The 21,793-nt window shown below is 37.8% G+C and overlaps 2 protein-coding genes across 3 annotated transcripts in view; one reads left to right on the top strand and one right to left on the bottom strand.

Annotated features, from left to right (window-relative positions):
- Positions 1 to 4,629: 4,629 nt before the first annotated feature.
- LOC145737515 (uncharacterized) lies at positions 4,630 to 8,606 on the bottom strand. The gene is made up of 4 exons (XM_081992218.1): positions 8,361 to 8,606; positions 8,214 to 8,298; positions 7,866 to 8,157; positions 4,630 to 5,278 (listed from the first exon to the last, which is right to left on the bottom strand). Exons 1-4 carry the CDS (start codon positions 8,408 to 8,410, stop codon positions 4,665 to 4,667), a joined length of 1,041 nt encoding a protein of 346 aa, XP_081848344.1. The 5' UTR covers positions 8,411 to 8,606; the 3' UTR covers positions 4,630 to 4,664.
- A 3,347-nt stretch (positions 8,607 to 11,953) lies between these two features.
- The window catches only part of didum (dilute class unconventional myosin), a 69,073-nt gene continuing 59,233 nt past the window's right edge, over positions 11,954 to 21,793 (top strand). For both annotated transcript variants that reach the window (XM_081992896.1, XM_081992895.1), the window contains exon 1: positions 11,954 to 12,145. In XM_081992896.1, the coding sequence (XP_081849022.1) occupies positions 12,119 to 12,145 (27 nt within the window). In that variant the 5' untranslated portion in view covers positions 11,954 to 12,118. The remainder of the gene's footprint in view (positions 12,146 to 21,793) is intronic.

Here is a 21,793-nt window from a genome sequence, read left to right as displayed (position 1 = left end):
GAATTTTTTCAGATATTTCCCCAGCCCTGAAGGGGAGATACAGGGTGAAACGTGCAAACAATTTGGTTCGGTCCACTCAAGTCAATTTAGTGTCATTCAAACCGGTTTTCCTCAAAAATTTTTTAGGATTCCACCCTGGAATAATCTAGAATACTCCTTAAAAGGTTCTAGAAGCTCTAGATCTAGAATAGTTTTTTTTTTTCACTACATTTTTCCGGTGGGAAATCATGACGTTGTGGTGGAGGCGCAAAAGGGCGGCCATATTGGCCAGGAAAACAAAAGAATCGCACTGTAATTGGTACCACTAGTACCGCCATGTTATTTGGGGATTTGTGGTGAAAATTTCAGTTTGATAACTCAACCAGTTTTGGAGATATTGACGGAAAAAGTTGGGTCTACTTTGACGCCCTCTAGCGGGCGAACGGTGCAACTTATCGCAGCCCGCTCAACGTCACGTGATAGCACAATTCATTAGCTTTCTTTTGTTATTTAGTGTCTATACACAGAATGTTTCAAATAAGCGAGTTATTAGCGACTTTTTGCTAAAGTGCACCGAAATTGTGCTTCAAATGCCTGATTTTCCTGGCCTACTATACTGACAGCCGCCATATTGGATTTCAATCTGTCAAAGTTGTCATTTTGACTAATTTCGGTCTGAAAAACCCAAATTTTGGGTCCGTTTTGCCAAAATTGGCACCATTTCGGACATAACCTAAAAAATTTGCAAATTTTGGAATTTTTGACAGTTTTCAGGGCGTGGCCCCCTTAAAAATTACATTTTTGACAAGTGACACTTGACGTCATGTTTCTAATGATAATTCAAAAATATTCGGCCAATCAAAAAAAAAAAATTTTAATTCAAAATTTTTTTCCTAAAATTTGGTGGAGAAACCCCTTTAAAAATTGTCAAGAAAACCGTTTTTTATTTTTCTCATACAATCGGTACGTTTTTCGAAAAAACTGTATAAAAAGGAAAAGTTGCGTGGTACTGTTGTCCATCCATGGTAAAAATTACAAATCTCTAACCTAAACCATTCCCGAGATATTTAGTAAAAACGGTGAAAAAGTTTAGTCAACTTTGACGCCCTCTAGCGGCCAAACGGTGCAACTTAGCGCTGCCCGCTCAACGTCACGTGATAGCCCCATTCATTAGCTTTCTTTTGTTATTCATCTTCTATATACAGAATGTTTCAAATAAGCGAGTTATTAGCGATTTTCTGGGTTGATGCACCAAAATTTGGTGTAATTTTAAGGTTTTGGCTCAATATTGCAGGATCCGCCACCATTTTGTCACTATTTCATTGAAAATGTCCTTTTAGACTAATTTTGGTCTCGGAAACTCGAATCCACTGTCAGATTTGCCGTAAATGCCGCCATTTTGACTGTGACCTTGAAATTAGGGTTTTCTTGACAGTTTTAAGGGCGTGGTCCCTTTATAAGGGTTGCAAAGGCCCTTTGGCGCCCTACCATATTTTTTTTCCGTTAATACAAAGACTTTTGTTTGGTCAAAAACAATTTTGAAAAATTTAAATTTTTCTCAAAAAATCTACTGGGTACCCCCCTGAAAATTTTTAAAATTTACAGTTTTTAATTTTTTACAGTAAAACGGTGCGTTGTACAGAAAAAGTGCTTACTAGGTAAAAGTTTTGCTTGACCGAGATCTGTTCATGATAAAAATTTCAAATCTCTAACCTAAACCGTTCCCGATATATTTAGTAAAAACTGTGGAAAAGTTTAGTCAAATTTGACGCCCTCTAGCGGCCGAACGGAGCAACCTAGCGCCGCCCGCTCAACGTCACGTGATAGCCCTTTTCATTAGCTTTTTTTATTATTTAGTATTTTTATACAGAATGTTTCAAATAAGCGAGTTATGTCCCATTTTCTGAGTTGGTGCACCAAAATTTGGTCTAATTTTAAGGTTTTGGCTCAATATTGCAGGAACCGCCACCATTTTGTCACTATTTCAATGAAACTGTGCTTTTAGACTAATTTTGGTCTAAAAAACACGAATTTTGGGTCCGCTTTGAGAAAATTGGCACTATTTCGGACATAACCTAAAAACTTTGCAAATTTTGGAATTTTTGACAGTTTTCAGGGCGTGGCACCCTTAAAAAATGACATTTTTGACAAGTGACACTTGACGTCACGTTTGTACCGTTAATTTAAAAATATTTCTGCAGAAAAAAAAAATTTTAATTCAAAATTTTTTGATTCTCATAATTTGGTGGGGTAACCCCTTTGAAAAGTGTCAAGAAAACAGTTTTTGATTTTTCTCGGACAAACGGTACGTTTTTCGAAAAAATTGTATAAAAAGGAAAAGTTGCGTGGTACTGTTGTGCATCTATGGTAAAAATTTCAAACCTCTAAATTGCGTAGTTTCCGAGATATTTGCAAAAATGTTTTAAAATTTTTAATCAACTTTGACGCCCTCTAGCGGCCAAACGGTGCAACCTAGCGCAGCCCGCTCAACGTCACGTGATAGCCCCATTCATTAGCTTTCTTTTGTTATTTAGTGTTTATATACAGAATGTTTTAAATAAGCGAGTTATTAGCGATTTTATGGGTTGGTGCACTAAAATTTGGTCTAATTTTAAGGTTTTGGCTCAATATTGTAGGAACCGCCACCATTTTGTCACTATTTCAATGAAACTGTGCTTTTAGACTAATTTTGGTCTAAAAAACACGAATTTTGGGTCCGCTTTGAGAAAATTGGCACTATTTCGGACATAACCTAAAAAATAGTGTTTTTTGGAATTTTTGACAGTTTTCAGGGCGTGGCACCCTTAAAAAGTGACATTTTTTGACAAGTGACACTTGACGTCATGTTTGTACTGATAATTCAAAAATATTCGGCCAATTAAAAAAAAAATTTAAATTCAAAATTTTTTTCCTAAAATTTGGTGGAGGAACCCCTTTGTAAAGTGTCAAGAAAACCGTTTTTGATTTTTCTCGGACAAACGGTACGTTTCTCGAAAAAAGTGCATAAAAAAGAAAAGTTGCGTGGTGCTGTTGTGCATCCATGGTAAAAATTTCAAACCTCTAACTTGAGTAGTTTTCGAGATATTGGCAAAAATGTTTTAAAATTTTTAATCAACTTTGACGCCCTCTAGCGGCCAAACGGTGCAACCTAGCGCAGCCCGCTCAACGTCACGTGATAGCCCCATTCATTAGCTTTCTTTTGTTATTAACGTCTTTATACAGAATGTTTCAAATAAGCGAGTTATTAGCAATTTAGTGCAAAAATGCACCTAAAAATTGGTCCAATCCATAAATCACCCCTAACCTAACCTAACCTAAAAAAATTGTAATTTTCAGTGTTTTTTAGCGATTTCAACTGTTCCGAAACGTCAAAAAAAGTGTCATTTAAGTGAAAAACAATCGAATAGTCACTAAAGCTCAAATTGGCTTGAAATTTTAGGGTTTTTTATAGGGAATTTCCCATAAAAGCCCTAAAAGGCTGTCAAGCCAAAATGAGCCTTAAAAACACCAAAAATTAAGGAAAAAACGGGAAAATTGATTTTTTTTAACGCTTCCAGCGCCACCTACACTCAATTCCATCAAACTGCAACCAGAAATGACCGACTGACAAGTCAATCGATTGTTTTTAATTCAGTTTCACCGTTTGGCCACCAGAGGGCGCTCCACGCAAGCGTCGCGCTTATCATTTGTTTGCGACGTTGCCAAATCAAACCCGTTTTACAATTTTTGGTGGTTTTTTCAGTAAAAAATTACTAAAAATGTCACTGAAGCTCAAAATTTGGTTTCTAAATGTGTTTTCCCTGTAAAAGAGCACAAACCAAAATGACCTTTAAAGGAAAAGTGAAATTGATGATTTTTCTGGCCTGAAACAGCCTGAAGGTTTAGTAGGTTGTGTCCAAGGTTTTTTCCAAAATTTTCTTGGTCAAATTTGGGAGATTTTTGACCCCAAAATGGGGGGTTTTGGGTTCCAGCCAGTTTGGTGGGCAGCGCCACCTTTGATTGCCCACCAAAAATTCAGTTTTTAGGTTAGAAGGTTGATTTTTTTTGGTTAACACAGCCTTGGTACTGTAGATTTAGCCTGAATTTTTTCAAAATTTTCCCCCACCAAATTTGGGAGATTTTCCCAAAAAATGGGGGCTGTTGTAGAAGTTGGGTAAAGGTAAGTGCAACGCAACCTTTGATCCTTTGCCAAAATTGCAATTTTAAGGTTAGAGCCTTGATTTTTCGTGTGTGGACAGCCTTAGGCTGTGGCTTTACCCAGAAAAAAAATAATTCAAATCAGTTGAGTGGCAGGGCCGTACTGGACGGGAATCCAAGATTGTAGCTTAAGAGGCCCAAAGGTCAGTTTTCAAGAGTAGCAACTTTGAAAATTCATATCTCCTAAACTATCCACTGGACTTAGTTGATTTTTGGTGTGTGGACAGCTTTAGGCTGTGGCTTTACCCAGAAAAAAAATCATTCAAATCGGTTGAGTGACAGGGCCGTACTGGAAGGGAATCCAAGATTGTAACTTAAGAGGCCTAAAAGTTAGTTTTCGGGAGTAGCAACTTTGAAAATTCATATCTCCTAAAATATCCACTGGATTTAGTTGATTTTTCGTGTGTGGACAGCCTTAGGCTGTGGCTTTACCCAGAAAAAAAATCATTCAAATCAGTTGAGTAACAAAGTTTATTAACCACAAAAACTTAGTAGTAATCCTTGACAACGTCCACGAAGGAATCGTCCTCCAAGTAGCTGTCATCTGGGTCTTTTCCGTCACTTTCTTCCTCCGAAAGCTTCAGTTTCTTCGCAGCTGGTTCCAGACAATCCCCTTCTTCTTTCCCAGCTACTTCTTCCCCACTTCCATCATCATCTTTCAGAGAATCTTCTTCTGGAACTGCTTTGATCTCTGAAACGCCATTTTGGTTTGGTTCTTCTTCGTGAAGAACGTGAGTTTCTTCTGGAATTTGCGGTTGATCCAGCTCCGCTGCATCTTCGCGCTTTTCTTCTGCGAAAGCTTCGCTTTCTTCGCGAATTTGATTTGGATCTGTGGAAGAACTGGGCGCTTCTTCTTCTTCGCGGTTCGGTTCCTCCGAATCGTCCAAAATTTCGTTTCCATCTTCGCTGGGAGCCGTCACTATCGGTGGACCGTGTGCTGGAGCTTCTGGAGCTTCTTCGCTGACTTCTTCGACGCTTAAATCGCGGTGAAGAGCGCCGCTTTCGCTCAAAGCATCTTCGATGGTCGATCTGTCCGATTCGGTGTACTTAACCTGATATTCTGTGACATCCTGGTCGCTTTCCTGGCCCTCTTGATTTGGTTCTATGGATTAGATTAAGCCTACTTACTCTCAAAACGGTTTGGGAAGAAACTAGGAAAGTTTTGAAGGAAAGACACTTTTGGTCCATCGAACCAATTTTCGTGCAATTTTCGTAAATTAAGCAGGAAAGTGCGAATCACGTGACCGAAAACGTTCTGGGTAATATTGGATCACGTGACCAGAGGCTCTGACTATCCTAATTTAACCTAAAAAACAGTTTTTGGGAAGAAACTAAGGAAGTTTCTAAGAAAAGACACTTTTGGTCCATCGAACCGAATTTCGTGCAATTTTCGTCAATTGAGCAGGAAAGTGCAAATCACGTGACCGAAAACGTTCTGGGTAATGTTAAATCACGTGACGAGAAACCCTGATTATCCCAATTTAACCTGAAAAACAGTTTTTGGGAAGAAACACGGAAATTCCTAAGGAAAAACACTTTTGGTCCATCGAACCAAATTTCGTGCATTTTTCGTAAATTGAGCAGGAAAGTGCGAATCACGTGACCAAAGACGTTCTGGGTAATGTTGGATCACGTGACCAGAGGCCCTGATTATCCCAAATTAACCTGAAAAACAGTTTTTGGGAAGAAACTTTGTAAATTCCTGAGGAAACACACTTTTGGTCCATCGAACCAAATTTCGTGCGATTTTCGTAAATCAAGAAGGTGAGTGCAAATCACGTGACAGAAGACGTTCTGGGTTATGTTGGATCACGTGACCAGAGGCCCTGATTATCCTAATTTAACTTAAAAAACAGTTTTTGGGAAGAAACTTGGTAAATTCCTGAGGAAAAACACTTTTGGTCCATCGAACCAAATTTTCAACAATTTTTGTAAATTGAGCAGGAAAGTGCGAATCACGTGACCGAAAACGTTCTGGGTAATGTTGGATCATGTGACCAGAGACCCTAAGTAACCCAATTTAACCTAAAAAACAGTTTTTGGAAGAAACTTCGTAAATTCCTGAGGAACCACACTTTTGGTCCATCGAACCAAATTTCGTGCAATTTTCGGAAATTAAGCAGGAAATTGAGAATCACGTGACCGAAGACGTTCTGGGTAATGTTGGATCATGTGACCAGAGGCCCTGATTATCCCAAGTTAACCTAAAAAAACGTTTTTGGGAAGAAACTTCGTAAATTCCTGAGGAAAGACACTTTTGGTCCATCGAACCAAATTTCGTGCAATTTTCGGAAATTAAGCAGGAAAGTGCGAATCACGTGACCTAAAACGTTCTGGATCACGTGAACAGAGACTCTGATTATCCCAAATTAACCTGAAAAACAGTTTTGGGGGAGAAACTTCGTAAATTTCTGAGGAAAAACACTTTTGGTCCATCGAACCAAATTTCGCGCAATTTTCGTAAATTGAGCAGGAAATTGCAAATCACGTGACCGAAAACGCTCTGGGTAATGTTGGATCACGTGACCAGAGACCCTAAGTAACCCAATTTAACCTAAAAAACAGTTTTTGGAAGAAACTACGTAAATTCCTGAGGAAAAACACTTTTGGTCCATCGAACCAAATTTTCAACAATTTTTGTAAATTGAGCAGGAAAGTGCGAATCACGTGACCGAAAACGTTCTGGGTAATGTTGGATCATGTGACCAGAGGCCCTGATTATCCCAAATTAACCTGAAAAACAGTTTTGGGGGAGAAACTTCGTAAATTCCTGAAGGAAAGACACTTTTGGTCCATCGAACCAAATTTCGTGCAATTTTCGTAAATTGAGCAGGAAAGTGCGAATCACGTGACCGAAAATGTTCTGGGTAATGTGGGATCACGTGACCAGAGACCCTGATTAACCCAATTTGACCTAAAATACAGTTTTTGGGGAGAAACCACGGAAATTTCTGAAGAAAAACACTTTTGGTCCTTCGAACCGAATTTCTTGTAGTTTTCATAAATTGAGCAGGAAAGTGCGAATCCCGTGACCGAAAAAGTTCTGGGTCACCTGACCAGACACATTGATAACCCAAATTAACCTGAAAGACAGTTTTTGGGAAGAAACTAAGAAAGCTCCTAAGAAAAGACACTTTTGGCCCATCGAACCACCAAAAAGTGAGCAACAAAATTTTGAAAATTCACATCTCCGAAACTATCCACTGGATTTCGTTGATTCTTGCTGTGTGGCAAGCTTAAGGCCTTGGCTTTACCCAGAAAAAAAATCATCAAAATCAGTCGAGTAACAGGGCCGTACCGGAAGGGAATCCCACATTGTAACTTGGAGGCCCAAACTTCAGTTCTAACTGAAAGCAACTTGGAAAATTCACACCTCCTAAACCACTTGAAGGAGACATTCGATTTTTGGTGTGGCGCTAGCCAGAGGCTTTGGCAATGTACCGGAAAAAAATCATTAAAATCAGTTAAGTGACAGGGCCGTACTGGGCTAGAGTTCCAGGCCGTTGTCGGGAGGAGTTAAGTAGTGTAGGTTTCAAAAAATCTCCTACAAAAACTACATGCAGGAAAATTCTGATTTTTTTACTGGAAACTGTTTAGGGTTAAGGGAGTGTGAAGGTATAAGTTTCATCAAATTCGGGTGAAAAACTGCACTGGAAGGGGCTAAAGTGTCCCTCCCCAGAAAAACTTACCATTTCCAGTAAAGTCCTCTGCGGGCTCCGCCCGCAAGTCCAACGAAGGACAAACGGGCTGACACAACCCCTCCAACACCCTCAACCCTTCTGCGCAAGCCTCTCGCGCGAATCGGTCGTTTCCGCCAGCTCCTCGGCTTAGAATCGTCAAAGCGGCGTGCAGAGGAGGCAAAAGGGGCACGTTTTGCTCGTAAAAACCCACCAAAATTTCGTAGAAACCCTGAGGATGAGCGACGAAACGTCGCCCCGATTGCCAATCGCGCAAAGTGTCGAAAACTGCTCGGTACAAACGCTGTTTTAAGCAAAAAATTCGGTTAAATTCGCTCAAAATTCACGGTGAAATCTGACCTTTAACAGCGACGCTCTAACCGACAGATTAGTGGTGCGCACCAGACACTTGACAGCTGTCAACGTCTGTTTGGCTGTCAGTTGTCTAAAAAACGTCAAATTCAGTGTGTAAGACACCTGTCAAATTGACAGGTACAAAATACAAACTCGTTGCGTTCGGTTGTCTCTGTCGCTCCCGCGATTATGCGATCGGTCATCGCTCTCCTTTTCGCTTTCCCAGTCAAATTGTCGGAAATTGTCAGCGTGATGGGGGCTTTGGCCGGCGCAATTTGTTCGATGAAATTTTCGAGCAAACGCGCTTGAAATTGCGGGTGCAACGAGCTTTTGCACACGCCCAACCACTCGGTTAGAGCGGCAAACGCCGATTCCCGGTACAAACTTCAAAAAAAGTCGTTTTTTTGAGGTTAGGGTTGGACTTGGGCGATTAATTTTAGTTGCGTTGGATTCCGCGTCCCCGAATTAGTCGAAAACGAGTATAATGTCAATTTTTTGACGTTTCAATCTGTCATTTTGCTGTCATCTGTCAAAATGTCAAAAAATCGAGTTTATACTCCTTTTCGACTAATTCGGGGACGGGGAATCCAACGCAACTAAAATGAATCGCGCAACTCCAACCCTAACCTCACAAATCAAATATTTGTGGCTGGAAAGTGGTTTTTAAGTGTCTTAACTAGACAAGCACCTGATTTAGCGTTTTTTGCACTCCCCACCTCCGAATTAGTCCAAAAAGGGTATAAACTGGATTTTTTGACGTTTCAACCTGTCATTCAGCTGTCATCTGTCAAAATGTCAAAAAATCGAGTTTATGCTCTATTTCGACTAAATCGGGGTCGGGGAGTTCAAAAACGTCACTTTTTTGCCAAAAATTTAGCGATTTCTGAGGTTAAGGTTACAGTAACGTGATTAAATCACTTTCAAGCAAAAAACTAATTTTGAGAATTTCTCCTGAAAAAACCAGAAAGCGGATTGTCCAAATTTTTGGGTTGGGACATCCCTAGAGGGTAGGCAACCACCAGAAAAATTTACAAGAATGACAGTTGAATGACAGGTTGGTAATGAACCAAAATGTCGCATGGTGACTTAAAGTGCCAAAGGCAACTTCAAACAAAAAACTAATTTTGAGAATTTCTCCTGAAAAAACTAGTGGGCGGATTGGCGCAATTTTTGGGTTGGGGCATCCCTGGAGGGTAGGCAACCACCAGAAAAATTTACAAGAATGACAGGTCTGTCACGAACCAAAATGTCGGATGGTGACTTAAAGTGCCAAAAGCAACTTCAAACAAAAAACTAATTTTAAGAATTTCTCCTGAAAAAACTAGTAGGCGGATTGTTACCATTTTTGGGTTGGAGCATCCCTAGAGGGTAGGCAACCACCAGAAAAATTTACAAGAATGACAGTTGAATGACAAGTCTGTCACGAACCAAAATGTTGGATGGTGACTTAAAGTGCCAAAGGCAACTTCAAACAAAAAACTAATTTTAAGAATTTCTCCTGAAAAAACTAGTAGGCGGATTGTCACTATTTTTGGGTTGGGGCATCCCTGGAGGGTAGGCAACCACCAGAAAAATTCACAAGAATGACAGTTGAATGACAGGTCTGTCATGAACCAAAATGTTGGATGGTGACTTAAAGTGCCAAAGGCAACTTCAAACAAAAAACTAATTTGGAGAATTTCTCCTGAAAAAACTAGTGAGCGGATTGTCCAAATTTTTGGGTTGGGGCATCCCTGGAGGGTAGGCAACCACCAGAAAAATTTACAAGAATGACAGTTGAATGACAGGTCTGTCATAAACCAAAATGTTGGGTGGTGACTTAAAGTGCCAAAGGCAACTTCAAATAAAAAAAAAAATTTGAGAATTTCTCCTGAAAAAACTAGTAGGCGGATTGTCCAAATTTTTGGGTTGGGGCATCCCTACAGGGTAGGCAACCACCAGAAAAATTTACAGGAATGACAGGTCTGTCACGAACCAAAATGTCGCATGGTGACTTAAAGTGCCAAAGGCAACTTCAAACAAAAAACTAATTTGGAGAATTTCTCCTGAAAAAACTAGTAGGCGGATTGTCACTATTTTTGGGTTGGGGCATCCCTGGAGGGTAGGCAACCACCAGAAAAATTCACAAGAATGACAGTTGAATGACAGGTCTGTCATGAACCAAAATGTCGCATGGTGACTTAAAGTGCCAAAGGCAACTCCAAACAAAAAACTAATTTTGAGAATTTCTCCTGAAAAAACTAGGAGGCGGATTGTCAAAATTTTTGGGTTGGGGTATCCCTGAAGGGTAGGCAACCACCAGAAAAATTTACAAGAATGACAGTTGAATGACAGGTCTGTCATGAACCAAAATGTCGCATGGTGGCTTTAAGTGCACAAAGACAACTTCAAACAAAAAACTAATTTTAAGAATTTCTCCTGAAAAAAGTAGTGGGCGGATTGTCGCAATTTTTGGGTTGGGGCATCCCTGGAGGGTAGGCAACCACCAGAAAAATTCACAAGAATGACAGTTGAATGACAGGTCCGTAATGACCAAAAATGTCGCATGGTGACTTAAAGTGCGAAAGGCAACTTCAAACAAAAAACTAATTTTCAGAATTTCTCCTGAAAAAACTAGTAAGCGGATTGTTGCAATTTTTGGGTTGGGGCATCCCTGGAGGGTAGGCAACCACCAGAAAAATTTACAAGAATGACAGTTGCATGACAGGTTGGTAATGAACCAAAATGTTGGATGGTGACTAAAGTGCCAAAAGCAAGTTCAAACAAAAAACTAATTTTGAGAATTTCTCCTGAAAAAAGTAGTGGGCGGATTGTCGCAATTTTTGGGTTGGGGTATCCCTAGAGGGTAGGCAACCACCAGAAAAATTTACAAGAATGACAGTTGAATGACAGGTCTGTCATGAACCAAAATGTCGCATGGTGACTTGAAGTGCGAAAGGCAACTTCAAACAAAAAACTAATTTTAAGAATTTTTGCTGAAAAAACTAGTGGGCGGATTGTCGCAATTTTTGGGTTGGGGCATCCCTGGAGGGTAGGCAACCACCAGAAAAATTCACAAGAATGACAGTTGAATGACAGGTCTGTCACGAACCAAAATGTCGCATGGTGACTTAAAGCGCCAAAGGCAACTTCAAACAAAAAACTAATTTTGAGAATTTCTCCTGAAAAAACTAGTAGGCGGATTGTCCAAATTTTTGGGCTGGGGCATCCCTAGAGGGTAGGCAACCACCAGAAAAATTTACAACAATGACAGTTGAATGACAGGTCTGTCATGAACCAAAATGTCGCATGGTGACTTGAAGTGCGAAAGGCAAATTCAAACAAAAATCTAATTTTAAGAATTTCTCCTGAAAAAACTAGTGGGCGGATTGTCGTAATTTTTGGGTTGGGGCATCCCTGGAGGGTAGGCAACCACCAGAAAAATTCACAACAATGACAGTTGAATGACAGGTCTGTCATGAACCAAAATGTCGCATGGTGGCTTTAAGTGCACAAATGCAACTTCAAACAAAAAACTAATTTTCAGAATTTCTCCTGAAAAAACTAGTAGGCGGATTGTCGCAATTTTTGGGTTGGGGTATCCCTGGAGGGTAGGCAACCACCAGAAAAATTTACAAGAATGACAGTTGAATGACAGGTCCGTAATGAACAAAAATGTCGGATGGTGAAGGAAGAAAAAATCGTCTAAGGAAAACCGAGAGCGGCAAAGCGGCAACCGCGCATTTCCAAGGTAAATCGATGATGCCAAAGCACACTCGAACCAGTCTGAATGGTACTTTTTGTCAAACAAAACACGCCAAAATCCGGAAAATGTGATCGGTGTACGAAAATATGGTGTTTCTGAGTACGATTCGCTCAGAAGTGGAAAAAGTGCGAATTTTCGGTGAAAATCGTTGAAAACTCGAAGAAAAATGACAACAGTGGAATTGTATACCAAGGTAAGGCCGTTATAAAACGTGCTAGAAGCATTTCGGACACTTTTTGTGGGAAATTCCGGCCTGAAACCAGTTTCGTAGGCCTTTTTCCACTGAAATCAGTCTAAACATTTCTATCCAATCTAGCTCAGTCCCTGATGATCCGAACTGGACGAAACTTGGGACTTAAGTCCCTTATACTGTCCTCTACTAAACCTGAAAATTTCAGATTTTTAGCTCACCCTGTATAGACAGGGTGAATTTTTGAATTTGGTCTAGTTGAACTCAGAAATTGTACTTCAAAGTTCACACTTCTATCCAACCTAGCTCAGTTCCTGATGATCCGAACTGGACGAAACTTGGGACTTAAGTCCCTTATACTGTCCTCTACTAAACCTGAAAATTTCAGATTTTTAGCTCACCCTGTATAGACAGGGTGAATTTTTGAATTTGGTCTGTTGAACTCAGAAATTGTACTTCAAAATTCACACTTCTATCGAACCTAGCTCAGTTCCTGATGATCCGAATTGGACGAAACTTGGGACTTAAGTCCCTTATACTGTCCTCTACTAAACCTGAAAATTTCAGATTTTTAGCTCACCCTGTATAGACAGGGTGAATTTTTGAATTTGGTCTAGTTGAACTCAGAAATTGTAGTTCAAAGTTCACATTTCTATCGAACCTAGCTCAGTTCCTGATGATCCGAATTGGACGAAACTTGGGACTTAAGTCCCTTATACTGTCCTCTATTAATCCTGAAAATTTCAGATTTTTAGCTCACCCTGTATAGACAGGGTGAATTTTTGAATTTGCCTTAGTAGAACTCAGAAATTGTAGTTCAAAGTTCACATTTCTATCGAACCTAGCTCAGTCCCTGATGATCCGAACTGGACGAAACTTGGGACTTAAGTCCCTTATACTGTCCTCTATTAATCCTGAAAATTTCAGATTTTTAGCTCACCCTGTATAGACAGGGTGAATTTTTGAATTTGCCTTAGTAGAACTCAGAAATTGTAGTTCAAAGTTCACATTTCTATCGAACCTAGCTCAGTCCCTGATGATCCGAACTGGACGAAACTTGGGACTTAAGTCCCTTATACTGTCCTCTATTAATCCTGAAAATTTCAGATTTTTAGCTCACCCTGTATAGACAGGGTGAATTTTTGAATTTGGTCTAGTTGAACTCAGAAATTGTAGTTCAAAGTTCACATTTCTATCCAACCTAGCTCAGTTCCTGATGATCCGAATTGGACGAAACTTGGGACTTAACTCCCTTATACTGTCCTCTACTAAACCTGAAAATTTCAGATTTTTAGCTCACCCTGTATAGACAGGGTGAATTTTTGAATTTGGTCTAGTTGAACTCAGAAATTGTACTTCAAAGTTCACACTTCTATCCAATCTAGCTCAGTCCCTGATGATCCGAATTGGACGAAACTTGGGACTTAAGTCCCTTATACTGTCCTCTACTAAACCTGAAAATTTCAGATTTTTAGCTCACCCTGTATAGACAGGGTGAATTTTTGAATTTGGTCTAGTTGAACTCAGAAATTGTACTTCAAAGTTCACACTTCTATCCAACCTAGCTCAGTTCCTGATGATCCGAACTGGACGAAACTTGGGACTTAAGTCCCTTATACTGTCCTCTACTAAACCTGAAAATTTCAGATTTTTAGCTCACCCTGTATAGACAGGGTGAATTTTTGAATTTGGTCTGTTGAACTCAGAAATTGTACTTCAAAATTCACACTTCTATCGAACCTAGCTCAGTTCCTGATGATCCGAATTGGACGAAACTTGGGACTTAAGTCCCTTATACTGTCCTCTACTAAACCTGAAAATTTCAGATTTTTAGCTCACCCTGTATAGACAGGGTGAATTTTTGAATTTGGTCTAGTTGAACTCAGAAATTGTAGTTCAAAGTTCACATTTCTATCGAACCTAGCTCAGTTCCTGATGATCCGAATTGGACGAAACTTGGGACTTAAGTCCCTTATACTGTCCTCTATTAATCCTGAAAATTTCAGATTTTTAGCTCACCCTGTATAGACAGGGTGAATTTTTGAATTTGCCTTAGTAGAACTCAGAAATTGTAGTTCAAAGTTCACATTTCTATCGAACCTAGCTCAGTCCCTGATGATCCGAACTGGACGAAACTTGGGACTTAAGTCCCTTATACTGTCCTCTATTAATCCTGAAAATTTCAGATTTTTAGCTCACCCTGTATAGACAGGGTGAATTTTTGAATTTGCCTTAGTAGAACTCAGAAATTGTAGTTCAAAGTTCACATTTCTATCGAACCTAGCTCAGTCCCTGATGATCCGAACTGGACGAAACTTGGGACTTAAGTCCCTTATACTGTCCTCTATTAATCCTGAAAATTTCAGATTTTTAGCTCACCCTGTATAGACAGGGTGAATTTTTGAATTTGGTCTAGTTGAACTCAGAAATTGTAGTTCAAAGTTCACATTTCTATCCAACCTAGCTCAGTTCCTGATGATCCGAATTGGACGAAACTTGGGACTTAACTCCCTTATACTGTCCTCTACTAAACCTGAAAATTTCAGATTTCTAGCTCACCCTGTATAGACAGGGGGAATTTTTGAATTTGGTCTTGTTGAACTCAGAAATTGTAGTTCAAAGTTCACATTTCTATCGAACCTAGCTCAGTTCCTGATGATCCGAACTGGACGAAACTTGGGACTTAAGTCCCTTATACTGTCCTCTACTAAACCTGAAAATTTCAGATTTTTAGCTCACCCTGTATAGACAGGGGGAATTTTTGAATTTGGTGACTCACAAAACAGTTTTAGTGAGTCAAGTCGCCTAAGTGATCTTTCCTCAACCACGCCCTTACTACTCACTATAGAAGGTTGAAATTTTTAGTGAGGATACCTTATAGTGTTGCCAACTCACCATAAAAAAATGAGCAGTCTCACTAGTATGGTTAGGAAACAGGAATTTTTTAAAAGTGACTTATAAAACAGTTTAAGTGAGTTAAGTCGCCTAAGTGATCTTCCCTCAACCACGTCATTACTACTCACTCTAGAAGGTTGAAATTTTTAGTGAGGATACCTTACAGTGTTGCCAAGTCACACTAAAAAAATGAGCACTCTAGTTGGTATGAGTGGAGAACAGGAATTTTTTAAAAGTGACTCTTAAAACAGTTTAGGTGAGTTAAGTCGCCTAAGTGATCTTCCCTCAACCACGCCCTTACTACTCACTCTAGAAGGTTGAAATTTTTAGTGAGGATACCTTACAGTGTTGCCAAGTCACACTAAAAAAATGAGCACTCTAGTTGGTATGAGTGGAGAACAGGAATTTTTTAAAAGTGACTCTTAAAACAGTTTAAGTGAGTTAAGTCGCCTAAGTGATCTTCCCTCAACCACGCCCTTACTACTCACTCTAGAAGACTGAAATTTTTAGTGAGGATACCTTACAGTGTTGCCAAGTCACATTAAAAAAATGAGCACTCTAGTTGGTATGAGTGGAGAACAGGAATTTTTTAAAAGTGACTCTTAAAACAGTTTAAGTGAGTTAAGTCGCCTAAGTGATCTTCCCTCAACCACGCCCTTACTACTCACTCTAGAAGACTGAAATTTTTAGTGAGGATACCTTACAGTGTTGCCAAGTCACACTAAAAAAATGAGCACTCTAGTTGGTATGAGTGGAGGACAGGAATTTTTTAAAAGTGACTCATGAAACAGTTTAAGTGAGTCGAGTCGCCCAAGTGATCTTCCCTCAACCACGCCCTTACTACTCACTCTAGAAGGCTGAAATTTTTAGTGAGGATACCTTACAGTGTTGCCAACTCACCATAAAAAAATGAGCAGTCTCACTGGTATGGGAAGAAAACAGGAATTTTTTTTCCACCGCGGCCTCATCAGGTTTTGAAGAACAAGATTTGAAGCCATTTACAAGACATTCTCTTCGTTTTTTCTTCCCAGGAGGGCAAAAAGGTTAACTTGTATACAAGTTCCCAGCTAATTAGACAACTTTCACTAGCAACCTTTGTTTGGTCGATTGTATACCCGAAAGTAGTGCAGTTCAGCTGTTTTTCAAATGTTACACTTTCTTTTGTTTTTTTTTGGTCTAAATTTTGCTTTTAACCGTCTCAGTAGCCTTGGAAAGGACTAGGCACACTGCGATTTATTAGCAGCCCAAGTTTCGTCACGATCGGATCATCAGGAGCTGAGCTACGTAGCGAGTTTTCTGAATTTGTGCGAGTCACGTTTAAGTGCTCACCCTGTATAAAGGGAGTGAGCTAAAAATCTGAAATTTGCACCAATGATAGCCAAAAGGGTGGTGTATTAGTAGACCAAGTTTCGTCACGATCGGATCATCAGGAACCGAGCTGTGACGTTTTCAAAAATGTCTTGTTTGGGGGGGGGAGGGGGTGAGTTTTCTGAATTTGTGCGAGTCACGTTTAAGTGCTCACCCTGTATAAAGGGAGTGAACTAAAAATCTGAAATTTGCACCAATGATAGCCAAAAGGGTGGTGTATTAGTAGACCAAGTTTCGTCACGATCGGCTCATCAGGAACCGAGCTGTGACGTTTACAAAAATGTCTTGTTTGAGGGGGGGGAGGGGTAAACACCCATTTCTGCTGTAAGCACTGTAAATATCTCGTATTTTCGTGTAAACGTGGTCAAAAATTGGAATATACGTACAAATAAGATAAAACGACTTAAAATCACTTAAAACTGAATGATTCACACTGTGTACAGTGTAAACGCAGCCTTATCAGCGGAGATAATTGAAATTGGTGCGATTACAAACAAAGTGCTTGAAAATTGATTTTTTTTCTGGTCGGCAATCGGAAAAATTTTACAAAAACACTGAGGATACCTTAAGAAAGGCCGAAACGTTGTTGGGAAAAATTGCCAGCAAAATGGCGCGCCAGCACACCCACTAGAACGGTCTAGAAGTTTCTGTGTGCCTTGCCAGGGCCACTTAACCTTTGAAGTGTCGCAAAAAATTCAGTTTTTAGGTTATCACCCTGATTTTTTAGGTTAACACAGCCTTGGCATTGTAGGTTAACCTAAAAAAATTCCAAATTTTTTGCTCTTCAAATACACGAGTTAGAAATTAAAAATGGCGGGTGTGTTGGACTTCAAAACTGAATTGTGCCACTTAACCTTAAAACTGTCATAAAAAATTCAATTTTTAGGTTATGACCTTGATTTTTTTAGGTTATGCTGCCTTGGCATTGTAGGTTAACCTAAAAAAATTCCACATTTTTAGCTTTTTAAATACACGAGTTAGAAATTAAAAATGGCGGGTGTGTTGGACTTCAAAACTGAATTGTGCCACTTAACTTTTGAAGTGTCACCAAAAATTCAATTTTTAGGTTATGACCTTGATTTTTTTAGGTTAACCAGCCTTGGCATTGTAGGTTAACCTAAAAAAATTCCAAATTTTTAGCTCTTCAAATACACGAGTTAGGAATTAAAAATGGCGGGTGTGTTGGACTTCAAAACTAAGTTGTGCAACCTAACCTTAAAAATGTCGCCAAAAATTCAATTTTTAGGTTATGACTTTGATTTTTTTAGGTTATGCTGCCTTGGCATTGTAGGTTAACCTAAAAAAAATCCAAATTTTTTGCTCTTCAAATACACGAATTACAAACTAAAAATGGCGGGTGTGTTCGGTTTTGAAACTAAGTTCAAAAAAAAATTAAAAAAAAAAATAAAAATAAAAAAATAAATAAATAAAATACAAAAAAAATAAATAATAAAAAATAAATTTAAAAAAAAAATTAAAATTATTTATTTTTTTTTATTTTTTAATTAAAATTACAAAAATTTGTTTTTTTTTTCGGTTATTTCTGAAATTGTGCCACTTTTGGCAAAACAAACCTAAAAATCGTGTTTTTGAGACCGAAATTAACTAAAATGACCATTTTGACAGGTTGAAATCCAATATGGCGTCTGTCGGTATAGTAGGTCAGGAAAACCAGCCATTTTTAGCACAATTTCGGTGCAATTTAGCAGAAAATCGCCAATAACTCGCTTATTTGACACATTTTGTATAAATATGTCATATGACAAAACAAAGCTAATTAAAAGGGCTATCACGTGGCGTTGAGCGGGCTGCGCTAAGTTGGACCGTTTGGCCGCTAGAGGGCGTCAAAGTTGATGAAAAATTTTAAAACATTTTTGCAAATATCTCGAAAACTGCTTAAGTTAGAGACTTGAAATTTTTACCGTGAGTGTACCACACTGGAACGCAACTTTTCTCATCTATACACTTTTTTCGAAAAACTGATCGTTTGTCCTGGAAAAAATAAAAACCGTATTCTTGACAGTTTTCAAATGAGTCTCTCCAGCAAATTTTGGAAAAAAAATTTTAAATTTTGAATTTTTATTTTTCTGTCCGAATATATTTGAATTAACGTTAGAAACATGACGTAAAGTGTCATTTGTCAAAAAAGTAATTTTTAAGGGTGCCACGCCCAGAAATTGTCAAAAAATTACAAAAATTGGATTTTTTTTCGGTTATTTCTTTCTCTTTACCTTTAAAGTGTCACCAAAAATTCAGTTTTTAGGTTATCGCCTTGATTTTTTTAGGTTAACCAGCCTAGGCATTGTAGATTAACCCAAAATTTTTTCAAAAATTTAACTCTTCAAATTTATGAGTTAGAAATTAAAAATGGCGGTTGTCTTGCAAACCAGAATTGTGCAACCTAACCTAAAAACGGTCGCCAAAAATTCAATTTTTAGGTTATGACCTTGATTTTTTAGGTTAACACAGCCTTGGCATTGTAGGTTAACCTAAAAAAATTCCAAATTTTTTGCTCTTCAAATACACGAGTTACAAATTAAAAATGGCGGGTGTGTTCGGTTTTGAAACTAAGTTCAAAAAAAAATTTAAAAAAAATTTAAAAAAAATTAAAAAAAAATAAAAAAAATAAATAAATAAAATACAAAAAAAAAAAATAATAAAAAATAAATTAAAAAAAAAATAAAAAAAAAATTACAATTATTTAATTTTTTTTATTTTTTAATTAAAATTACAAAAGTTTGATTTTTTTTCGGTTATTTCTGAAATTGTGCCACTTTTGGCAAAACAAACCTAAAATTCGTGTTTTTGAGACCGAAATTAACTAAAATGACCACTTTGACAGGTTGAAATCCAATATGGCGTCTGTCGGTATAGTAGGTCACGAAAACCAGCCATTTTTAGCACAAATTCGGTGCAATTTAGCAGAAAATCGCCAATAACTCGCTTATTTGACACATTCTGTATAAATATGTCATATGACAAAACAAAGCTAATTAAAAGGGCTATCACGTGGCGTTGAGCGGGCTGCGCTAAGTTGGACCGTTTGGCCGCTAGAGGGCGTCAAAGTTGATGAAAAATTTTAAAACATTTTTGCAAATATCTCGAAAATTACTTAAGTTAGAGACTTGAAATTTTTACCGTGAGTGTACCACACTGGAACGCAACTTTTCTCATCTATACACTTTTTTCGAAAAACCTACCGTTTGTCCTGGAAAAAATAAAAACCGTATTCTTGACATTTTTCAAAGGGTCCCCCCAACCAAATTTTGGAAAAAAATTTTGAATTTTGAATTTTTATTTTGACTGCCCTAATATCTTTGTAATAACCGTTCAAATCAAACGTAAAGTGTCATTTGTCAAAAAAGTAATTTTTAAGGGTGCCACGCCCTAAAACCTGTCAAAATTATACAAAAAATGTCATATTTTCAGGTTATTTCCGAAACGATGCCACTTTTGGCAAAACAGACACAAAATTTGTATTTTCCAGACCAAAATTAACTAAAATGACGACTTTGACAGGTTGAAATCCAATATGGCGGCTGTCGGTATAGTAGGTCAGGAAAACCAGCCATTTTTAGCACAATTTCGGTGCAATTTAGCAGAAAATCGCCAATAACTCGCTTATTTGACACATTCTGTATAAATGTGTCATATGACAAAACAAAGCTAATAAATAGGGCTATCACGTGACGTTGAGCGGGCTGCGCTAAGTTGGACCGTTTGGCCGCTAGAGGGCGTCAAAGTTGATGAAAAATTTTAAAACATTTTTGCAAATATCTCGAAAACTGCTTAAGTTAGAGACTTGAAATTTTTACCGTGAGTGTACCACACTGGAACGCAACTTTTCTCATCTATACACTTTTTTCGAAAAACTGACCGTTTGTCCTGGAAAAAACAAAAACCGTTTTCTTGACATTTTTCAAAGGGTCCCCCCCACCAAATTTTGGGAAAAAAATTTAAATTTTGAATTTTTATTTTTCTGCCCGAATATATTTGAATTAACGTTAGAAACATGACGTAAAGTGTCATTTGTCAAAAAAGTCATTTTTAAGGGTGCCACGCCCAGAAATTGTCAAAAAATTACAAAAATTTGATTTTTTTTCGGTTATTTCTTTCTCTTTTACTTTTAAAGTGTCACCAAAAATTCAGTTTTTAGGTTATGGCCTTGACTTTTTTAGGTTAACCAGCCTAGGCATTGTAGATTAACCCAAAATTTTTTCAAAAATTCAGCTCTTCAAATTTATGAGTTAGAAATTAAAAATGGCGGTTGTCTTGCAAACCAGAATTGTGCAACCTAACCTAAAAACGGTCGCCAAAAATTCAATTTTTAGGTTATGACCTTGATTTTTTAGGTTAACACAGCCTTGGCACTGTAGGTTAACCTAAAAAAATTCCAAATTTTTTGCTCTTCAAATACACGAGTTACAAATTAAAAATGGCGGGTGTGTTCGGTTTTGAAACTAAGTTCAAAAAAAAATTAAAAAAAAATTAAAAAAAAATAAAAAAAATAAATAAATAAAATACAAAAAAAATAAATAATAAAAAATAAATTAAAAAAAAAATAAAAAAAAAAAATTAAAATTATTTTTTTTTTTTTTATTTTTTAATTAAAATTACAAAAGTTTGATTTTTTTTTCGGTTATTTCTGAAATTGTGCCACTTTTGGCAAAACAAACCTAAAAATCGTGTTTTTGAGACCGAAATTAACTAAAATGACCACTTTGACAGGTTGAAATCCAATATGGCGGCTGTCGGTATAGTAGGTCAGGAAAACCAGTCATTTTTAGAACAAATTCGGTGTAATTTAGCAGAAAATCGCCAATAACTCGCTTATTTGACACATTCTGTATAAATATGTCATATGACAAAACAAAGCTAATTAAAAGGGCTATCACGTGACGTTGAGCGAGCTGCGCTAAGTTGGACCGTTTGGCCGCTAGAGGGCGTCAAAGTTGATCAAAAATTTTAAAACATTTTTGCAAATATCTCGAAAACTGCTTAAGTTAGAGACTTGAAATTTTTACCATGAGTGTACCACACTGGAACGCAACTTTTCTCATCTATACACTTTTTTCGAAAAACTGATCGTTTGTCCTGGAAAAAATAAAAACCGTATTCTTGACAGTTTTCAAATGAGTCTCTCCAGCAAATTTTGGAAAAAAATTTTAAATTTTGAATTTTTATTTTTCTGTCCGAATATTTTTGAATTAACGTTAGAAACATGACGTAAAGTGTCATTTGTCAAAAAAGTCATTTTTAAAGGTGCCACGCCCAGAAATTGTCAAAAAATTTCAAAAATTTGTTTTTTTTTTTCGGTTATTTCTGAAATTGTGCCATTTTTAGAACAAATTCGGTGTAATTTAGCAGAAAATCGCCAATAACTCGCTT

Source organism: Ips typographus, linkage group LG14, assembly GCF_016097725.1.
Source record: "Ips typographus isolate SLU linkage group LG14, UJ_Ityp_2.0, whole genome shotgun sequence".
NCBI lineage: Eukaryota > Metazoa > Arthropoda > Insecta > Coleoptera > Curculionidae > Ips > Ips typographus.
Note: the sequence above shows the minus strand (reverse complement) of the source record. Positions and strands in the feature narration are given on the sequence as shown.